Source organism: Culicoides brevitarsis, chromosome 2 (genome assembly GCF_036172545.1).
Source record: "Culicoides brevitarsis isolate CSIRO-B50_1 chromosome 2, AGI_CSIRO_Cbre_v1, whole genome shotgun sequence".
Taxonomy (NCBI): domain Eukaryota; kingdom Metazoa; phylum Arthropoda; class Insecta; order Diptera; family Ceratopogonidae; genus Culicoides; species Culicoides brevitarsis.
The window spans coordinates 24916741-24939283 of NC_087086.1; the positions used below are offsets into that span (position 1 = coordinate 24916741).

Below are 22543 nucleotides of genomic sequence, written 5' to 3' on the forward strand. Positions count from 1 at the left end.
TTTTATAGCCGTTTTTGAATTACAAATAAATTTTTTCTAAATATTTTTATTTTTCCCTCTGAACTTTTTCGACAAAAATTTAATTTTTTAAAAATTAAAAAAAATGTAATTAAAATTTTAAAAATTAAAAAAAAAAAATAAAATAAAATAAAAAAAAAATTAAAAATTAAAATAAAAATAAAAATTTAATTAAATTTTAATTAAAAAAAGCTTAATTTTTGAAAATTTTAATTTATCTAATCAAAATTAATTTAATTAAAGTTTTATTTTTTTTAATTTATTTTTTTAAATTAAAAAAAATATCTGATTTCTTACGAATTTTTTAATTTTATTTTAACATTAAATTTAGGTATTCAATAAAAAAAATAAATTTCTTAGTTTAGTAATTTTTATTTAAATTTCTCCTTTTTTGAAGCCAAATTTTAATTTAAAAAAAATATCTTTGAATTTTCTCTCAATTTACCATTTTATTGCCTTTCTTTTGATATTTTACAGTCCAAAAAAATATAATTTTAACTAAAATAAACTAAAATTATCAATTAATAATTCACCAGGCCGGATACTTATCACACGTTTATTTGTTATATAAAAAAGTGGAAAATTAGGAAAATAATTAGTTCAAAGGAGAGAGAAAGAGGTAAGTTGAGGTCGATATGTTTAGAAAAATTATTTTTATATTTCACTGAAATACATTTAAAAAATTTTATAGAAAAAACGACACCGATAGTCCTGACAGAGTTCATTGGTTATATCATATTCATATAAAAAACATTTAGAGACTTAACGACACAGAAAAAAATAGAAAAGGAAGAATTCTGTCAATCACACAAATTTTCATAAAAAAATCTTTTACGCAAACATCGCAAAAACTGACGCGACGGCAATCACCACGACAGACGACGTGAATGTCACACTGGATCCCGTGTCATTATCTTCGCTGAGTTTATCCGCTTTCGACGTCATATTTACGCACGGTGTCTTGTTACGGACAAATCGGAACATGGCATCGACGAGATTAGCGGGCGTAGACTCTTGGCAATCCTCGAGAACGTGAACGACGCACTTTTGTAACTTTGACATGTCGCTGCATTCCTTTTCGCCAAACGTTAAAATCGGCAAGTCGTCGATCGTTTGGGGAGTTTCAGCTGGCATGTAACCTTTGAAGGTGGAATTGACACAATCGAGAACTTCTCCTTGTTTTTCTTTGAAGCATTCGGGACCTTTTTCTGAGATGAATACTAAAAAATAGAGAAAAATTTTTAGAAAAAATGTCAGGAAATGAAGATTTTAAACAATTTACAGGCAATTTGATCGCCATCCTTGTGACACACAAAATTAACCAAACTCGTGAAGATGTCAATCATGATCTTTTTGTTTTCACGTTCTTGAGGTTCGAGGCAAGGATCGATGGTTTCGGTGAAGTTGGTGACACAAGCAATTGCGGTGTCACGTTTTCGGCAATATTTGTTGAAAACGGTGTCCAAGTCACCAGTTGCTGTAATTAAAAGAAGTTTTTGAGTAAGTTTTGAGTATTTTTGAAATTTTTGAATAAATTAGTACTTTTGGGATTCAAAAATGTTCATATTTTTTTAAACAGGCAAAATTTTAAAAATACATATTTTTTAGTTATTTTTCCCAAGAATTTAAAAATAAATAAAAATTACTGTTTTTAGATTTTTTGAGTTGAAATTTGATGAAAATTGTCTAAAAACAGCTAAAAATTGTTAAAAATTATTCAAGGCATCATTCTGAATTTTATTTTACAAAAATTGAAAAATTAATTTAATTAAATTTTTAATTTAAAAAAAATTATTAAAAATTTAAAAAAATAATTTATAAATTTTATCGTTTTAGATTTTTTTTAAACAAAAACTTTTAAAAATTTTTTTTAATTTATTGAAAAAAATTTTAACTGTCAAAATTTTTTCAATTCAAAAATTTTGAAAATATTTTTTTTTTCCATCAAATATATTTACAAAAATTTAAAAATTGAAAAATTTTTTAAACGATAAAATAAATTCAATAATCAATAATTAAAAATTCAAAAATTAAATTCAATAATAAATTCAATAATTAAATAAAAAAAATAAATTCAATAAAAATATTTTTGCAACAATGTTAAAAAATAAAAATTATGCAAAAACTAAGATAATTCCCTCAAAAAACAAAAACATTTTAAATCAATTATTTTTCTAATTGTTTTAATATTTTAAACTTTATAATATTTGAATATTAATTAAAAAAACGTTTTCACATCATTTAAAAATATCTAAGGTTTTTAAAATTAATTAATCAAAAATTTTTTAGGTCTAATTCCCATTAAGACATCAAAAAATCTGATATTAAATATTTTTCAGAAATAATCTCGTAAATACTGAATTGAGAGATGTACAAAAAAAATACTCACGCGTCGCTTTTTCAATCTCCTCCTGCAACACGGAAACATCCACTAATCCTGTAATACATTCGTTGAGTTTCATGCCTCCCTGAGCGGCTTCTTCGTAGGCGGCATCACTTCCGGACACCTTGATGCATTTTTCCTTCAGGATTTTCGTTGTTTCCTCGACAGATGGGAGCGAAGCGTTTAGCAGTTCCGGTGGGATTTTGACGCCTTCAGGTAATTGTGCCTTAATTTTATCGATGTCAATTTCCTTTATTTTGTCCTTAACTTTTTCTAAGTCCAATTCGTTGTCATTGGCGAACAAAGAGATGGCTGCGAAAAAAAAATTAAATATTACTCATTAACTGGGGAAGTTTTTATTCATTACTCACCATGTATAAGTACGATAAACAAAACTGCACTTAATCGTTTCATGACTAAATAAATATTATTTTTTTTCCTTATAAATCTAGCTGCTTGTCGGTTTTTTTTATGTAAAGAGTATACAAAATGTGTTGCTGTTAATGTTGCTACTGCTGAATTATGACGAAACACCGACGAGGCACATGAAAAGAAACGAGAAGTATTTTAAATAAAAATCAATTGCAGTTGTTGCATAAATATTTCAGCACTGTTGATTTTTCTCCGTCGTTAACGACGACGACCAACACAATGTTTCACAGAATTATTGGTGTCCTTCAGAGATTTTGTGTGAGTTTTGTTGTTCAACACAATTTAATATCAATAAAAAAAGATAAGAAATCTAAAGCGATTAATGCCGAAATTTTATCAACAAAGTGAGTCAAGTACATGCTGGTCAATGTACGAGAGACAAAGCGTGTTATTGCTGCTGCTGCACACATTAACGAGCAATTATATATATTATTGACACACGGACAGGTTGAACTTTGTACATTTTTGATGTACTACGATGATCTACACAACTACAACTTGAAGTGCACGATGTTTAGATACATTCAAGAGTGATGCGTGTTGATCAGTAATTGATACTTTGGGTTTTTATTGCACTAAGAAAAGATGATTGAGCAGAAGTTTGGTATTTTGTTGAATAATTTTCATGTTTGAGTAAGATTTTAATCATTTAGTTTCAAAAGATTTAAACTATTTAGGGTTGAAATTTTTAGATCGTAAGTGATCAGGGTTGAACTTTTTTAGATTAAAATTAATCAGGGTTCAAAAATAATCAAGGAAAAACTTTTAAAGTTACCAAGTGATCAAGGTTTTAATTTTAAAAGATCAAACTTGATCAGGACAAAAAAAAAGAAATTAAAAATGATCAGGGTTGAAATTTTTAAGATCAAAAATGATCAGGGTTGAAATTTTTTAAATCAAAAATACTAAAAACTCAGTTCAAAAGGTCGAAATTCTCTTAAAATACTCCCACAAATCAAGTTATTAAAATATTTTTGTCACCAAACTCATCAACCTAATTAATCATCTTCATTCCGTGAGAATTTATCGAGAAAAAAATTATTCACATTGACCTTTAACCAATTCTCTTATATACGACGAGTCCACTTAAAGTTGTTTTATTCACTTTTTCCAACATTTAACGCACAATTTCTACACTATCAATTTTTTATCAACGCGACCGATTGTTGTCGTCGTAATGTTCACATAACAAACAAGTGATTCCATAAAGTGAATGACTAAAGAATTGTTATCAATTGTTCGACTTAAGGCAGTTGTTGTAAAATCCGCCCCGTTATTGCATTTATGCAACATTTAATCTTCGTAATAATCAAACAAAAGCCAGATTTTACATTTATTTATTTATTAGTCAAGTACGAGTTCACGCAAGAATAGAAAATTGCAATATGAAATTTCTCGCTCTCAATTGACTCTGTTTATTTCCCTCACTTTGTTTTCCTGCACTTAGCGTTTCAAGGTTTTTGTCACTTTTTTCATATTTTATTGATATTTGATTATTTGCGATTCACTTCACACAGTTTTACCGGAATTGAAATTCTGGATTAAATACAAAGATTTTCGCAAAGCCGATTAGTGATTTTGGATTAAAAGTGCATTTGTGGGTGTTTTTGCAATGCATTGGGGATGCATTTAGCTAGGGCTCAATTTTCCTGGAGAAAAAAGTGCAACCCAATCTGGAAGTGTTGTTGATCGATTAAAGCCGATACGTGTTGTTTTTATTGATTTTTATATTAATTAAGAATTGAAGATTGAATTGAAGTTCGTAGAATGCGAAGAAATAAAGTAATTCCGCGAATAATAAATAAATAAATAATGCCGTACCGTGAAAATAGCAACCTGTTCTTGGCTGATTCGCTGCTCGACTGACAATTCACTCGATTGACACTTGGCTCGTCTGACAATCGGAATCGAAATCAAAAGGTTGCACGGTGTTATACATGTTTATCATTAAATTCACATATTCGTATAAAACACACATTATTAATTCGGTAAGCTTTTATCACTTTCATTCTGCTCGTGGTTTTGCTTACATTTTTTGAATTTACGGACGTTAATTTAAGCTTGAGAAGTAAATTCTGCAACTCCGAGTTTTTCGAGCAAGTAGAGCTAACTGGCGCCTTCCAAATGACACCAGAAACCCCTGAAAAGAAGGCTCTCATCTCGTGTATTTTCGGGCGCTAGTTTAGGGCTCTGAAAGTGAAAGTGACGTCCGGTTTATCCTCACCGTCTGATCCGAGTACTTCGCACAGCTAGTCGAAGGCATTCTGGTCTGAGCATTCATATCTCACCACATGCTGTTTGGGAATCTTGTTCGAGGCCAGATGTAGTGGTCCTTAAAATCGTTGCCATTGTTGGCTGCAAATTCGCTATCATCCGATGGGCCGAGCTGTAGGTAGGGTGTGTTTTGTCGCCTCGTAGGAGCAGAAGTTGTCATGTTACTTAAGCCAGGTTTGACTTTGTTCCTTTGCTTACTCGACTTTTTTGGGCCTGGCTCTTTCACATAATGCAAAGTAGCCAATGTTGCGTTAAGAGTTCTGAATTTTTTTTGTTCTGAATTAACCACATTTTTGGACTCACTAGCAACTACTTAAAAATTAGTATCAGTATTTACAGTTTTTCTTTCATTTGGTGGTTCGTGTGTGGCGCAATAGGCAGTTCAAATTTTGTGTAGTTTGACGACAAATAGACATGAAACGAAATATAATAAAACGATAAACAGCCAAAGCGCACCAGAAATTCAAAAAAGTTTATTTTTGACTCACCTACTGAGCCAACTCCAGTCGGCGAAGTTTTCGTTGAGTTTCTGTATAAAGCTAAAAATTAAAAAATAAAAGTCAATGTTAACTTAATACTTACACTCATCTCGGAGAGATTTTGTTTGATAACAAATCAATCTCAACTTGATTTGCATTTTTATGATCACAAGTCATCAAAGAAAATAAGTGTAATTAATAACAAATTAAATGTTCATTGATTGCAATTTTTACCTTGATGCCGCGAAAGTTTAATGAAAATGTAAACAACAAACTTGATTTCGTCAGCAATCTTCTCTTGTGGTTTTGACGACAGTCATCGGAGATCCCTGAAGTTGTTTTTCTTATTCTGGTCAATTTCATACGTCAACTAAAATTAGTTGATAACACGTTCATATTGTTTATAAAACATCTTTAAAGTAACTTTAAAAAGAGGAAACTTAAGCCACTCACTGGAAAATAGGATACTGTTTGTTTCCTCAAAAAAGTTTCTATATCTAACTATATTTGAAATACATCAACAATCAACATACTTGAAATGCCCCTTGAATTATAAAGTTGAATGAACTCAAGAAGCTAGCAATTTTTCATAATATTTGGCATTCAGACATCTCCAATTACCAAAATTTGTCAATAAAACATGTAAGTACCTCATTAAATTACAAAAACAAATATTTTTTGCAATTAAGCAAAATTCATGGACAAAAAAAATTCGTCACTAAAATAATTTCTCTCAAATTACGACGGAAGAGAGAAATTCACTTGAAGCCTTTTAAAAAAAAAACCTTACACGACAAAAAAAAACTAAAAATTACTGCGCATCACACAACAACTAATTTGACCTCTCTTTTTTCACTCAAGCATCGAAAAACTCTGACGCAAATAGATTCAACAACGAAGTAATCCAACAAAGCAATTGCTGATAGTTTCTTTCTCGACGAATAATGACATGCGTGGATTGATGAATTGCTAGATCATGATAATGATATATTTTTTAATTGAAACATTTTTTTTTCAAACAAACAAGAAAAAAAAAATCGCAATCTAATTTTAGCTACGCACATCGAAGAAGGAAAAGAAGTAGGTAGAGGTGAATAAACCAAAATAAACAAAGCAAGATCTCGCAAAAAATGTTAGTCGTAAAAGTATAACGCAGAAGACTATCAGCAATGACGTCAATGCAGCCGGCTGTGGCTAACAAAAAAAGAGCCCAAATGCGCAGATGAAAAAAGCAAAACAAAAAAACGTGAAATCCTTTCACATCATTAAAAACATTTGAAAAAAAAAATGTTTTAATTTATTTTCACGTTTTTTCGACGACGCTCGATAATTTTCCCTCTAATTACATTTCGATTACGGAAAATTTGACTTGATAATTCAATTGAGGTGCGTACGTAGAGACAAAGGGAAGTCGAACAGACATTTGAATTTCAAATAAAAAGAACGCGCATGGCAAGAACGTTATTAGGTTAAGCCCGATTTTTTTGTTCTGTTAAACACTTTGTTTTATTCAAATATTTTTTTTATGTGCTGACAAAGTGGTTTAACAAAAATTTGAATACGTAAGTTTTTGTTTTGTTTAGATTTTTTAATTATTTACTTACGTAAATGTAGAGTGACCCTTTATGAACTTTTTGGTGGTTTTTTTGACTCGATCTTGAACTGGTTTTTTTTACTTAGACGAATTTTTGAATATTTTGCAATTTTTTTTTTGACCACTGAACATAAACAATTTTTTAGCACCTCCGCAATATCGTATCTCAATCGTAGAATCGCCAACTTGCGACAGTGGAAAAAAACTAATAAACAACCACATCCTTTGAAATTTTCACCTGATGATTGAGGGATCCAAATAAAAACAAGTAGAAATCAACGAAAACACCCAAATGCACGACATTCTGGGATACAGGAACTTTTTCGTTTCCTTCAGAACGGGCAACATGAACCTATGACGTGGATGTGTCGGCTCCTGAACGAACTAATAAATCATTTTTCCCTAACAGTTTTACAGAACTTCACTGTTGAATTTTTGTTCTCTTTTGTATCTTTTTATGTTTTATCTCATGACGACTGTAATGGAAAATACCTCACTAATGGGCCAAGAAGGATGACAGTCGAGATGCCGAAAATTCATCATAATTTTATTTATGTTTTAAATACGAGCTTTTTTATGCCGGAAATCTTGTATCGATGCCTTTTTCACCCCAAACACTATGTACTTGCAAAGGCTTGTAAAGGCTTTCGCCTGTTGTGCGTTGAATAATCGTAGAATGAATATCAATGCCCTCCAAAAATCGCGAATTTCTTGAAAGAAAGCACCAACATAACTCTAAAAACGTCTCTTTTCGGCTCCTCAGCTCAAGTATGCCAAAACACAAATCGATGTGTAACATCCTTATTTTATTCAATAAAGATAAAACTCATTTGCGCCATTTTTATGGTCACGTGACCATTCATTCAAACTACGCGCTCACCGAAAATTTTTCAGCCAATCACGATGCAGAATTATCATCTGATTCTGATGAACGAATTTTGGTCCAAGGAATCTCCGGCGTTTCCGTCAAAAAATCTTGAAACAAAAAACTTGCCCAAAACCGGGCTCAAAAGCTCTTTAAAGAAGTATCTTTCATTCTGTTATCAATGGAACTTTTCATTCATGATTCTTTGAATGGATGACGTGAATAGCGCGAGTATCTACGGAAGGTACGACTACGTACCCGTACGACGAGTTGATAAAAAGGCGAGCAAATGAACAAGTTGGAGTTATTTTTGCAGTCAACGCTGAGTAGAGACGACGTTTTTGACGAGTGATTTTTGTTTAAAAGTTTGTCTTTTGTGTTTGAAGCAGCAGAAACCAAATAAAAAAAAAATATATAAATATAAACAGTCGCAAAGGAAAATTAACAGAGCAAAAATATAAAATAAGCAAAAAATTTTGTGTTCAAATTACAAAGAGAAGGAATTAATTCCAAACAAGGAAAAATAAAGCAAAAAGTCTTTCAAGAAAATTTTTGTAAAGGCAAAAAGTGTGCGGGGCACACCTCATATAACTACAAGAAAAAAATATAAAAAGTGCAATTTACTAGTGTGTAAAATAAAATATTTGTAGCGACAGCCAAGAAAAAAAAATAAAATAAAAATGATGTACACAGATTTGGAAAATAGTCGGTAAGTTGAATCATTTCTATTTATCAAAGAAAAAAAAATATATCACAAAAATCGGCTGTTATTGTGTAACAAAGAGAGCACTATACGTCGGATAAGTTGGGTGAAAGGGGATGGATATACTGAAAAAATCACGCGATTTTGGGAAGTATTGCCTTCCATAGATGCCTGCGTAGCGTTGTAGGGTGCGGGAAACAACAACAAAAAAGTGACAGTTGAAATATTTGAGAGAATGACGTGTAAACACACATCGCAACGATGCGTAGATGTGAATTTTGTGACGTATTTGTGACCTTTATCGCAAGCAATCGGCATAAAAATAGAACATATTTATGCTTTTTTGCAAGTGCCTGAGACACAGCGACCTTTAGAATTACATCAGAGGTCGTTGTTCGAGGAATCTCGACAAAAATGCCAAACAGATGTTTCTTTGTCTTGTGACCTAAAAAGTTCTTTGGACTCAGGTCCATAATTTTTAATTCCTCAAATAAAAATTATTAAATTAATTTATTTTGCAATTTGAACGCTTTCTCAGTAAAATCCAATTAATTTCCTCTCGAAAAAAAAACAATGCAATTTTGTGTGAAACTGCAATTTTTTTTTGTTCAACAAAAGTGCAACAAATGTTAATAAAATAACAAAAAAATAATAAAAAATTGCTCAACACTTGCAAAAAAAAATAAACAATTAATTTTTTGATTAAAGGACAAAGTCCAGTAGTAGGTACATTAATTGTTTAATTTTTTTTTGTGCAAAATCACATCAAGTAAAAGTTTGATTTCACATTTTGTCTCGCTGTCAGCAAAATTTTTTGTTGCCTTTTATTTACCTGGTCGAAATCACTCGGTCATCAGACTGGCTAGAAAATTTATGCCTTTCCATCATGGTCTGTTTAAAATTCCAATTGGAAAGGTCATTCGGCAACAACAAAAATATTATTTGAAGTTACTTAACGACGAAACTGACCACCACCGATCACTCATTGACACATACATTGAAAAAAAAAATTACGCTTAAAATTTAAAGTTTTAAAAAAAATTACAAGTCGTTCGTATAAATTATTATTTTTTTTCTGCAATACATTGTGCAGTACAGTAGTGGTAAGCCTTCGTCGTTGTGGGCTCGCATCGTATGATTTTTTTTTGTGCAGTACATCGAGCACATAGCGCAACAGTGACACAAATTTTGCCTTGGTAGTTTTTTTTCTTGTGCCAGCTACGTTCGCTGCTATTATCATCGGCACGACTAGTAAATATCACAAAAAAAACTTACGGTATGAATGAAAAATAACACGCGATTCTCTCTGTCTATTTGAGCTATGTGGATGGTGGTGAGACGATGAACTGCGCGCGAAGGAAATATATTTTAAGTACATATTGTTATTATTCAATTAGTAGCTTGCTAGGTTTGCTGTACACGACGGAGGAATATTCCAGATGATCGATATCATATCGTTTAGCTCACGAGATTGTTCGCAGCGAAAATTGATGAAGTTGATTAGATCATCAATTTTTTAGCGATTTGTGATGAGAGATGAGCACGAAACTTCGTTTTGATTGATTTCTGGTTCGCATGATCAAGGATTTTTAGCGGAGATAAGGTTAAATCGGACATTTAAGTTGTTAAGAGATTTTTTAAAGATGCAATTTTTTCGTAAAAAATGAAAAAAAAAAATTTTTAAATACTCAAAAAGCAATTTTTACCTTTTTCCGGTATTTACGAGTTTTTAAAGACAATTTTCTTTAAACTTGATATTTTTCTTTGATTTTCAATCAAATGATGTTGACTTTTTATTTTTTTTTATATAAATTTTCAATACTAAAAAATCTTTGATTTTTCAAAAATAATTCTTTAAGGGTTGAATTTAAAATATGACATTTTGTTTATGAAAAATCATGTTTAAAATTAAAAATCAAATAATTTTAAAAAATAAACTAAATTCCAAAATTAAAATAAAAAAACTTATAAAAAGGATTTTATTTTCACGTTATTTTTTTTTTAATTGAAAAATTGTCTATAAAATTATTTTTTTTTAAGTAAAAAGTTAAAATATTAAATTATTTAAGTTAAAATATTAAAATTAAAAACTTTAATATTCTTTAACACAAAAAAAGTAAATAATAAATATTTATTTCAAACTTTGTCTCAGTAAAAAAAAATATTTAAAAAGATCCAATTTATCACTCAATCAATGTATTTTTTTTCAAACAAAACAAAAAAAAAATCAGCAAAAAATTCTTTTGATAAAAAATGTTTTTGTTAAATTCCAAATTTATTGTCCGAACAAATTTTGGTTCAAAAAACTTTTAAATTTTGTCCGTTCCAGACGATTCTCTATTGACGTCAAAAGAACTCTCAAAACCAGTTTCCAGCAGCAACAACAACAATAACCACAATAATCGACTTGCAAATCTACATTTTACATCACACCATAAACTCACATCGTAACATTTATTACATTTTATCATTATCTAATCCAATTAACATTCGCAAAAATTTTGTTCCAGAACAAGATTATGCAATAATTTAAGCCGTAATTGGCAATGAACTACAAAAATTTATGCAATTCAAAAGAACTCATCAACGGAATAAATTATTCAAACGACTTAATTGAAACGAATTAAATTCGCATCACACGATCCGCTGGTAGAACTTTCTATCATTCAATCTCGGAAAATTACTCTCGGCAACCGGTTTAAAGTGTCATTTGATAAGAATACTTGTTCAGCTTTCAGACTCATGCTCGCGATAATTATTATGACACACCTGAGCTTTGAATTCTGCGTATCGTATCCGGTGACTGCGTCGTCGACTAAAAAGGCAAAAATCGATAAGATAAAGAAATTGCCAAGTAATAAAGGAAAAAAAAACCTAAACTTTCGATTAATTCTCACTTACAGTTAATTATATAACTTTCTCCCTCCATGACTTTCGATTCGATTGATTTCCATTCACTAAAAATAAAAATTTTCGCACAAAAGATTAAAATTATTGTTCGCAATAATTTATTTTGTTACATATGTTCGAAATAAATAATAAGGTGTTGACCCAATAAAAAAAAAACAAAAACAACGATAATATTTTTAGCTGAGTAATCCTCGATCAACGCTCGATAAAAATATTAATTTACAAGTTTTTTTTTGGCAAATCATTCGATTTTGACACTGCCCACTGACGTAATTCTACAGATTTTTTTTTAGGATAAATACAAGAAAAAAAATGCTAAATTCCGCGAGACGAGACAAAACAAGAAAAACAGCAAAAATCAGGTTTTCTAGTCATTATTGAGATTATTTATAGATAGATTTTTTTACATCGTCATCGTCGTTTATTTACGTTTTTTTTAATGTTTTGTTGTGTTACCTTTCCTGCCTCACCACTTCCATTCATTTCCTGATAAATTATTTGTTTTTCTATTCAGAATATATCATCGTAATTAAGTGTGTTTGCTTTATTCGCTTAATGTTAGAAATCTAGACTATTCGACTCGGACGATTCTGCTAACAAAGAAATATTTTGCTGAAGGCTGATGCAACAAGCAAAAAATTTTCCACATCTAATCTTATCTTTGTGCAAGAATTTCTTAACAGATGTCGAAAATTTTAAAGTTTAAAGTCCATCAAAATTTTCTAGATTTTTTTTTAATTATTTAAAAAAATATTTATTTATTTTTTTCAATATTTCATTAAAAATAATTAAAAATCATTAAAATATTATTTTTTAATATTTAAGTATTTTATTTTTAAAAATTACAAAAAAAAAAAAATTAATTTTCATGATAAAAATTAATAAAATATTTTTAAAAAAATATTTTAAAATAAATAAAATTTAATTTGAATTCAATTAAAAATAAAAAAAATCAACTACCTAATTTTTATTTTATTAATTGTTAATTTTTTTTTTTATTTTAAAAAATAAAAATTTTTATTTTATAAAATTAACAAACAATTAATAAAATTATTTATTTAATTAATTTTATTTAATTTTAATTTGTTATTTTAATTTAATAAATTATTTTAATTTTTTTCATTAAAAAAATGACAAAGAAATTATTTTTTTTAATATTAATTTCCTTAACAATAAATCATCCGTCTTTATAAAATGAAACATTTATCTCAATTGTTGCAACCTACAAGTCCATAAATTAATGCCCGCACATGCAACAAAGATCAGATGTTCATTCATTTTCTCATCATTCACGACGACGATGATTTTTTTTTAAATATCTGTCACATGCACTACTACAGTTATGCATAACAAACATCGGTACTCGTGTGATATTGATTTAAACTGATATCTATTCAAATTGAGTATGAACCTTTGTACGGCGCGTCGTAAAGCATTCCAACAACTTACTTTACTTTTTGTAGGTTTTTTTTTCATCTGAACGAAAAAAAAACTCGTTTTCTACGCACGAAAAATCATTATTTATGCATTTCTATGAGCATACGGCCAAAGTCGAACACAAAAAAAAAATATGTTTGAGTACCTGTTTTGTTTATTTTTCATATTTTTCGCTACTAAACCACCGTGATTGAGCGAAGACTTTAACACATCGAACAGTGTCCTAAATTCGTTTATTTACAAGATCGACGACGAACAAAAAAAAAATAACACAATATTATGTCATTGAGTGTCTGTGCACTTTCATTTTTGTTTGTGATTTAATCACGGTGCTGTTCATGCTTGGTGATACGCGTTTTTTTTCTATCTCGGACGCGCGAGAAACGTAGATAAGAAAGTTTACTCTTCAGTAGTTGACAAGTTGTCTCGACTGGGGGAATAAAAAGTACTTTGATAGTTCATTGAAAACGGTATCAGTGTCTGGAATATTTTTTTTTACAAATTGAACTTTAATCAGACAGAAACTCGAAGATTTTTTTGATAAGGAAATGTTGAATCAGCCTGACACACAAAAAATATTTTGAATTTCATTGACATAAAAAATATTTGGAACGAAGAAATTATTAAAAATTATATTTTTTGGATAGAATTTCTTAAAATATATATTTTTAATTTTTTTCGATTTTTTTTATTTGTTTAAAAAATTGAAATAAATATTCACTCAAATTTAAAAAAAAAATAATTAATTAAAAAATTATTTAAAAATTAATAATTATTTTTTTTTGTCAAATTTAAAATTGTAAAAATGTAAAAAACCCTTTAAAAAATTTTAACATTTAATATTCAACTTAAAAAACGTAGAGTATATTTCTTACGAAATTAGACATTTTTCAGAAATCATACAAAATTTTAATTATTTTAACAGAAAATTAAAAATTTTTTAATTTAAAATTTATCAAAAATGTACCAAAAATAGAAAACTTTTTTACCTTTTTGATATTTGATACTCGAGAAAAAAATTATCAAAAAATTATTAAACTATTTTATCAGCCTCATGAGTAATTTTTCTTTGTTTGTGCGTTAATAAAGACTCATCAGGAACCAATTAACACCCGCACCTCGATTGCATCAACTTCCTCGTGTCGAATTTACACCCAGCTGTGATTATTTCTTTCAATTTTCGAATAAAAAAGTCATAAACGAGCCAATAAATGTTCCTTTCTGTTATCGCGCGTGCGATATTTACTTCGACATCCATCAATCAGGTGTTGTTGCGGTGCATGCTTCTTTGTATGAATTCATAATTTGAGGTCAAGGCAGGAATGATGCGTGTTTGAAGTTCTAAATTAATTGTTTTTGAGGAAGTTTTATTGATTTATCGTTTTTTCCCCTTTGTTTCTTTGCAGAACCAAACGTCGCATCGCACGACACGACGACCAAGAGTTCTCCAACCAAAGTATCCTGAATTCGATGGAAAAGTTTGTGAATACCGTCAACTCGATGAACGAGACAATTTTGGTGCCGTCACGGTTAATGGATCGACAGGTGGGCGACGAGACAGACACAGTGCCGCCAGCATCGCCCAAACACCACAACCACCATCACCACAGCAAATCGGGCGGCAGCAAGAAGGAAAGTGCCCGCGATCTCCTCAAAACATCCGATCTCTACAACTTGTACAACATGCTGAACAGCGTGAAGGTCGACTTGTTGTGGGGACGTCAGGACGAGGCGATGGAAAATGTCGAAGATGCTGTTGCGGCGCTCGTACTTGATGCCTCCGCCACGTCGTCCACAGAAGATGCCACGCAGGAGCCACAAACACCCACAACCGGCACATCGTCGTCGTCGTCGTCAGTACAAACGAAGGGACACTTCCGCAGACCCAGTACGGCCTCGATGATGTCCACGGCATCTGCCGCCAGCACCATTAGTGATAACGAAAGCGAAATTTCCAATGAGAACGACTCCGGCATCGAGTCCGAGACGACGCAGGAACAAGACAAGAGTGATCAGCTAGCGAAGCAATTCCGAACACACCTCCTGGGACTGTACAAATGTCTCGGACAAATGACTGAAGCTGCAAACTATCTAACAGTTCGGTACCAAAGTGATGTTGGCTCTGTTTAACTTCTTTGCCACGCCAAAACCAACAACCTACAACATAACCACACATTAAGGAACAGTAAGCAAATAATAATTATAAATATAAAATAATCATAATTATTACAAACTAGAACGTTAAATCGTTAAACCATTTAAAAAATGCCAAAATGACTGTTTGCGAGGTGCTTGGTGCAAAATTTGTGCAAAAAATTGAACATATTTAAATTTGTTTTCGTCTATTTTCTTTTTCGGGCACAAATGATGCGCCACATTTAAATGTAAAAAAAAATAATGCTGAAAATTTCTTTATGTTCGAAAAAAAATTTTATTGTTTTTCCAAAAAATTGTGAAAAATAAAAAAATATTGAATACGCTTTAATGATATTCGGAAATGGTTTCCCTGTAAATTACAAGAGAATTAAAAAGGAATGAATTTGAATTATTTTTGAAAATATTCTCATAAATTTTTAAAAATTTTGAGGTTGCAACAGGTGGAAAAAGAGGAGAAAAGAGCAAGAACAAAAAAAAAACAGCATTCAAACGCTTATTTAGAATTATTGTATAATATAAATATCTTCTAATTTTAAGTTAAATCTCTCCTATCAATCAAACAAAAAACAATTTATATTTTTAACTCGTCGCGTCGTCTCTTGTTCTGTTCAACAAATCGGTGTTAAACAAAAAATAAAGAAAAAATATATAACAAAAAAAAAATAAATTAATGCATAAAATATAGAACTATAATAGGTTTAAGGTGAACCCTCAGTTAATTTAATTTAATCCAAATCCATTTAAAAAGACACCAATTTGAAATTCAGAATATTTATAAAAAAAAAATATAAATACAAAAAAATCACGAATACATAATTTTATATAAATATTTAATTTAAACGCAGTTGCTTAGGTCAATATAAATAATTTATTATTATTATTTTCCTCTTCCAATTTTTTTTTTGATATATTTTATTTTTATTTTTTACACACACACACAAACACCACTTGTCTTTGAATATTCACGCGCTGGTCTTGTGTGACTTTCATAAATTTGCATTTCTTTTCGAGTAACTGTTCGTCTATTATTTTTCTTTTTTGTAGAAATTGTAATGAAAAAATTTTGTAATAAAAAATAATTTTAGTTATTTTGTTGAAAAAAAAAATATATTATTTAGGAAATTCATAGAAAAAAAAATAAATAAAAAAATATGATAAAAAAAGTGTAAAAGGTGAAAATCAAATTAAAAAGTAAAATAAAATGAAATATTTCTATTAAATATTAATTTCTTTGTGTTTTTGCAATTATTTCTTTCTTTTCAATTAATGGTTTTGAATGATAGATGAGGAAATCGTGAAAGGTGAGTAAGGAAGGTTGTTTTGTTTGAGGATACATTGATAATCATACGGTGTAAAAGGTAAGTGATTGTCTGGTAAAATGATTGACACCTCATGGTTCATTGAATTGTTTTGAGGGCACACCAAAAATGTCTGTTAAGTTGAAGGAAAATTATGTCATGAAGAAGCTCCTGTTTTGTTTGTACAGATTTTTTTTATATAAATGAAAATTTTTAATAAAAATGTCAATAAAATATTTAAAAATTTAAATCAAACAAAAAACAGATGTTTGGGTTTTTTCATATTTATTTTGGAGTAATTTTAATAAAAATTCAAGACTTTTATATTTTTTTATTGACAAAATGAAGATTGAAATAAAAATTCAAGAACATTTGAGTAATTCAAGAAATAAAAAGAAATCCACACCCAAAATTTTAAATTTGATACGTTATTGTTTGTTTACATATTTTAACAGAATTTTTACCAGTTTTTTTTGTGATGAATTTTTAGCTGTTTTTAGATAATAATTTTTAATTTTAAGGGAAATATTTTAATTTTAATTCAAAATTTATTTCCGTTCGTAATTATGTAAGTAATCATTACGGACGGTTTTATATTTAAAGAACATTACTTTGGAACCTGTCGTCATCATATTTGTCATATGAGACCCTTTGAATTGCTTTATGACGTTTACAGGCAATTTTATTTTAAATTTTCCTTTAGGGATGTGGCTGCTGTTGTTGCGAGTGTTGGTCAAAGCCATTTTCAATGCCATAACTTTGGGATGTACAACATCGACAATTTTATCCCCAATTGTGTTTGTGAACAAGGTGTCGATGTCGTAAATTTCCTTTGGCCACATGTATTTTATGACGAGAAATTGATCGTTTTCTGCTCCATTGATGACACCGATCGCAATTTTTTCATGACAGAGACGATCAATTTCTCGATCATAGTTTCCGGCTTGACGTAAGTGTTGACAAGAACTGACAGTTTTTCAAAGGAGACGTTTGGTATTTCTTCAATGGCTTTATGTTTTTTCGCTGGGGGACCTTCATTTTTTGCCGATGATGTTTCAGCAAGAGACGAAGTGGGACGTTTTAAAGGTCGATGAAGGATCACATCGATTTTACGAATTAATTGTTAGGGGCTCGAAGATGAACGACTTTAAGACGGTTTTTGACGGACTTTAAGGAGGATTTTGCGACGACGGAGGATAAATATTTGATAAAAATAATTTGATTTTACTCATTTTTGATATTAGAGAATTTCTAACCTTTATAAAAATTAGGTCGAAATCAAAAACATTTTGTAAGTAATTTTCAAAAATATTTACCAACTTTCGTAATTTAGGTCATCAATTCTTAATAAAAACATCTAAATAGTGTTTCCTTGCAAATTAATCGCGACATCTTGACTCCTATGACCTCCAGAGTTCAAAAAGCTCCCTGATCATGAACCGGTTTCTATATTCTCAACAACAATAACAAAAACTATCAAATAATAAACAAACAACAAAACACCTTGCTCACAGTTTACACACACATGACATCACTTCGCAGACGACAACTAAGCCGTATTTGTTTGATTAATTGACGCAAACTATCACGAAAGAGGTCGCAGGTTCATCCTTTTGCAAACATGTTTGTCTCTGAATCTTCCGAATGCACTCATTATTCACTCTTGTTTACTGCCTCGAAAAAAAACTTTGACTTACTTTTCGTAAAATAAACAAAGTTGTTTCTAAGTCGTCTCGTCATCGTCATTCATTTGAAAGAGGCGCGATATTTGTTCATCTGTTTTGACTTGAAATCGATCGAGAACAAAAAAACCCACGAAGGTCAGAATTGAGCATAAAATGCTGATAAAAACTGAAGTCATCGATAAGTGGATCAGTTTTTATCTGAATTTTATCGCAAAATGTTGTACTTTAAGTTAATTTTGATCTCTACTTTGTTGACAGTTTTTGCTTACGAAACAATTGAAGCGAAGCCCGTATTTTTCGTAAGTCTCAAAAATTTGTTTGAAACCTTTTGTCTAAAAACTGAAACTTTTTAAGGATGGCAAACTAGCCGAAAATATGGACCGAATTTTCTGGAATTTCTTTCAACTTCCAAACTTTTTCGAATCCAAGGGCAACACAAATTTTACGTTGTCCATTCGTGGTCCCTGCGACAATTGCTCGATGTCTTTGTCGTTCTCCACCAATAGTACGGGGAACTGATTTGAAAAGTTGTCGCAACTGACTAACAATAAATTACCTTAGTTCTTAGTAGGAAATGGAATACGTAATGTGCAATAAAATAAAAAGTTCTTTTTTTTTGTTTAATGGAAAATACATGACAATCGTTAATTGCGCGAATGCATTATTATGCGCGGCGTTTTATTGCTTCTCGTCTAATGTTCTCTCAAGGCAGTGTCGTGTTTTTTTTTCTTGAAGCTGCGGATAAATAAATAGGTCAGCTATGGATTTTTACAGATTAGTTTCGATCAGAATGTCTTTGAAAGTGGTTTTTGTTTTAAGTGTCCTACTTTGCACGAGCCGGGCGTCTCCACTTCCTCAGTACGATGTGCGTTAAAATAGAGCAAAAAAAAAAAAGATTTAAAAAACGACTTTTTAAGGTCTTATGGGCTTGAAATCAGAGCCTTTCAAGTTTTCTCTGGATTTTTTTTTAAAAAATTCTATTTTTGAGGAAAAAACTTGAAAGAAAAATTTCTATTAAAAAGTTAGAGGATCTTATTTTCAAGTCCCAAGGTCTTTCCAATCGGTTTGATTTGGAATTTTAAGCAAAAAAAGTATCTTACTGCAGGCAGTATTAAAAAAAAATTACAGATTTTTCGTGAAAAAACCTTTAAAATTTCTATGTAATTTTTAATCCGATTTATTTCTCTCTTAAAGACCTTTTTAACGAGTTCTTAATCAATCAATCGGATTAAAATTGAGATAGAAACGCGAGTTTAAAGTTTTTTTTGCAAAAAATCTGAGATTTTTAATTCGAAGAGTAATTTTACGACCAAATTAATTTTTTTACTTAAAATTCCAAATTCAATCAAATTTCATCATAATTTTTTTTTGCGAAATCTTTTTTGTTGTTGTCTAAAAATTAAATTAAATTCCAAAAAATTTCAAATTTTAATTGAACAAAATTCATTTCAGGGCTTCTTAGATTACTTTTATGATCTGTTTGACTACGATGACGAAAGTAGCGAAGAGACGAAAGGCGGTGGCGTTAATGAAAACTGCAAATTTAACTGCACAGTGGAAATTACAGTCATCAATTGTGATAACAGTACGTCAAAAAGTGAGACATCAATTAAGACAACGACGACGACGCCTACAACCGCAACTACGACTGTAGACCAATTCACGACAAAAGTTGCATCATCAACTAATATTGATGTAACAACGACACAAATGAACAAAATTCTAGATAGCTCAACGAGTGGTGGCATGATTTCAAGTGAATCTACTCAAGCTACGTCGACATCGCAAACAGGTGATAATTCTACTGCAGTCACTGATTCATCATCTACGGAATCATCTACCGAGGCATCTTCAGAAGCGAGTTCTGAAACTACTCCGACATAAGTTTTAATTATTACTCTTTCGATTGAATAATGTACGTCAATAAATTCCTGCAAACCAGTTTTCACCTGTTTCCAAAGTAAAGTAGTGTGCCTGTCAGTCAGTGGCGACCTTGCATCGCAGAAACTGTAACATGTTGTATGCATACACGCTTCCTGTCTTTACTTCTTTTTTGTACTCGATAGAGCAAAATGTTTGCGTTACGTGTGCAAGAGACAAAGACCGGACTGAAATGAACACTTTGGTATGCAATAAAAAAAAAGAGTTAATTGTAGAATGATAAACGAAGTGTGGGCTCGATTAATTTTTTTTATTTAAAAAAAGAGCCTTCGAAGATATTTTTTGCCTACGTTCTGCTCCTCACGTTTAAGATTTTGGGTCAAACGAGTTTTCTTTCTGCAGTTGCCATGTCACGCGAAACTAGTTTCGATGGTTTTTCGATCGTAGGTCAGTTATTATTTAATCAGTCAGAATCGGGGACTTTGGACCGTAATAAAAAGTTGATCAAGAATAGGTGAAAGTTGATTTATAGGTTCCAAGATTTTTTGGAAGTATCAAAAAATCTAGAAGTATTTTTGTCACTTATGCTTAAATGATATTAATCATTTTGAGTTATAACGATCCACAAAGTATTAAAAAAAAGCAAAAAACCAAATATAAGTTTACCTGTATCTCACCTTTAAGGCGTCATCCATTAATGGCGTCGGCAATTTAGAGAAGGGGGTGGGGGATTCATCAGATTACGACAACGATGTCGTAAAAATATGCCATATTCACGATTTAAAAATTTTTCGTTTTGAATAATTTAAAAGAATTTTGGACTTTGTAATCTTTTTTTTCAAATTTTTCAAGAGCTTTCATTGAAATTAAAACTGCTATTAAAAATTTCCTTTACAGAACAAATAGTCCGATATCTCCCGCAAAATTACGACTCCATTTTAAAGCACATGAACGCAACAAAAATTCGCAGCTTTTCTTTTTCATGGTCTGTAAATCCGGTGTATCGTACCCAGTGCCAGAAAAAATCGTCAAGCCCTTCTTGTTAGAAGTTTTAAAGGCGGCTAAAAAATATGGCTTGAAAAAAAAGCATTTGAATAGAAAGTTGATCTCATCTATCCCAATGTCACGAAATACAATAAATAAAAGAGTAAAATTGATTTTAAATGACATTGAGGAGCAAACCATTCTTGATATCAACGAGTCAGAAACCGGACACGCACTCCAATCAGATAGCAACACAGACATCGACAGCATCGAACAGCTTGTGGGATTTGTCAGTTACGACGTCATGGGCCAGTTAAAGCGAGAACTGCTATTCTGTGAAGAGATCTCGACGCATGCCGATGCAAATGTGGTTTCAAAAAAATCTTTTCTTATGACAAAAAGCAATTAGATCTGAATAAAATGCACACTAATACGGCATCTAAAACAACTGGTTCACACCGGCTGTATTTGTATTGATCGGCCAGAAATAAATAACCAAATTACGAGAAATCTAAAAGTAGTTGTTATACAACGATTATTAGATAAGGTTAATGGACTTGCATACCACTCGTTCTACAACTTTTAACAGAATTTTCGAGACTTGAACTTTGTTCACTACCCTTAGGCACAACAGTGACATAAATCGGATTCCCCATGAGCAGCTTTAGTAACAATTCTGGATACGATCAAAATTTGACAAAGTACAAAAACGGCGCCTGATGAAATTATGGAAAGATGAACTGAAGCAGTTGTATCAAATACTTATTTGTCGAGATTTTTGAATTGTCCTAGTAAACTGTTCAAAACCAAAAGAAAATCCCAAAACACACCTCCACTCAGCCCCAAATACGAGGAGTTTTCCCTCAGAAGTCCAAAGCCATTAACTCCAACTTTAAACTCTTCAACCATTCGCTCTCCAAAAATTAGAACATCTCTTCTCAAGAATCACAAAACTTAATTTCTTCCTCTGACACATTCCCACAGTCAATTTAAATTGAAAGCTTTCCATGTGAAGTCCCTGCACTTGTAAATGTCCCACCAAATAGTCCCCAATCAATAAACCTTCTTGCTTTTGGCTTTGATAATTACGAAGACTAGAATCATGATTTCAAAGATGAAGATTTTTCAAACGGGTCATCTGGGGAATGGGGAATCAAAATGTGCTATGAAAGAAAATGAGTCTGAAGAAGGAAACATGGACAGAAGAGTCAGCAAAGGAAAAAAAAGACGACAAAGAAAAAAGAGAAGACGGCAAAGACAAAGCATAACGTGAAAATGAATGATTTGGAAGTAAAAAAGTGTAATTTTCTTTTATTTAATGATGAAATGGATATCAACTTTTAAAGGACCAACTCCGTAAATTATTGGATAAACATAAACCAGCTAGAGATATCTAGACAATTTCATCTTCGATAAAATTTCTTTCTGTACAGCTGCAAATAT

The 22543-nt window shown here is 30.8% G+C and overlaps 3 protein-coding genes across 5 annotated transcripts; 2 read left to right on the top strand and 1 right to left on the bottom strand.

The window, feature by feature from the left end:
- Nucleotides 1–642: 642 nt before the first annotated feature.
- Nucleotides 643–4692, bottom strand: LOC134832560 (27 kDa hemolymph protein-like). Of its 2 annotated transcripts, none has more exons than XM_063846623.1 (5): nucleotides 4655–4692; nucleotides 2773–2916; nucleotides 2408–2713; nucleotides 1301–1495; nucleotides 643–1238 (listed from the first exon to the last, which is right to left on the bottom strand). In XM_063846623.1, exons 2-5 carry the CDS (start codon nucleotides 2813–2815, stop codon nucleotides 850–852), a joined length of 933 nt encoding a protein of 310 aa, XP_063702693.1. In that variant the 5' UTR covers nucleotides 2816–2916; nucleotides 4655–4692; the 3' UTR covers nucleotides 643–849. The 2 variants fall into 2 exon arrangements, with proteins under 2 accessions (XP_063702693.1, XP_063702694.1); XM_063846624.1 differs by having other exon boundaries at nucleotides 2773–2913; nucleotides 4655–4683.
- LOC134832562 (uncharacterized) lies at nucleotides 4661–20172 on the top strand. Of its 2 annotated transcripts, none has more exons than XM_063846626.1 (2): nucleotides 4661–4821; nucleotides 19688–20172. In XM_063846626.1, exons 1-2 carry the CDS (start codon nucleotides 4771–4773, stop codon nucleotides 20117–20119), a joined length of 483 nt encoding a protein of 160 aa, XP_063702696.1. In that variant the 5' UTR covers nucleotides 4661–4770; the 3' UTR covers nucleotides 20120–20172. The 2 variants fall into 2 exon arrangements, 1 of the variants encoding a protein (XP_063702696.1); XR_010162067.1 differs by lacking the exon at nucleotides 4661–4821 and adding an exon at nucleotides 19024–19100.
- LOC134832561 (mid1-interacting protein 1-like) lies at nucleotides 8371–15593 on the top strand. Its single transcript, XM_063846625.1, has 2 exons — nucleotides 8371–8754; nucleotides 14502–15593. Exons 1-2 carry the CDS (start codon nucleotides 8726–8728, stop codon nucleotides 15223–15225), a joined length of 753 nt encoding a protein of 250 aa, XP_063702695.1. The 5' UTR covers nucleotides 8371–8725; the 3' UTR covers nucleotides 15226–15593.
- Nucleotides 20173–22543: the final 2371 nt, after the last annotated feature.

Coding starts and splice junctions, on each gene's coding strand:
- LOC134832562 (XM_063846626.1), top strand. CDS start 4,771: ATGTTTATCATTAAATTCACATATTCGTATAAAACACACATTATTAAT. Junction 4,822..19,687: donor AAACACACATTATTAATTCG/GTAAGCTTTTAT, acceptor AATTCATTTCAG/GGCTTCTTAGATTACTTTTA.
- LOC134832561 (XM_063846625.1), top strand. CDS start 8,726: ATGATGTACACAGATTTGGAAAATAGTCG. Junction 8,755..14,501: donor ACAGATTTGGAAAATAGTCG/GTAAGTTGAATC, acceptor GTTTCTTTGCAG/AACCAAACGTCGCATCGCAC.
- LOC134832560 (XM_063846623.1), bottom strand. CDS start 2,815: ATGAAACGATTAAGTGCAGTTTTGTTTATCGTACTTATACATG. Junction 2,714..2,772: donor GTTTATCGTACTTATACATG/GTGAGTAATGAA, acceptor TTTTTTTCGCAG/CCATCTCTTTGTTCGCCAAT. Junction 1,496..2,407: donor GGAGATTGAAAAAGCGACGC/GTGAGTATTTTT, acceptor TTTTAATTACAG/CAACTGGTGACTTGGACACC.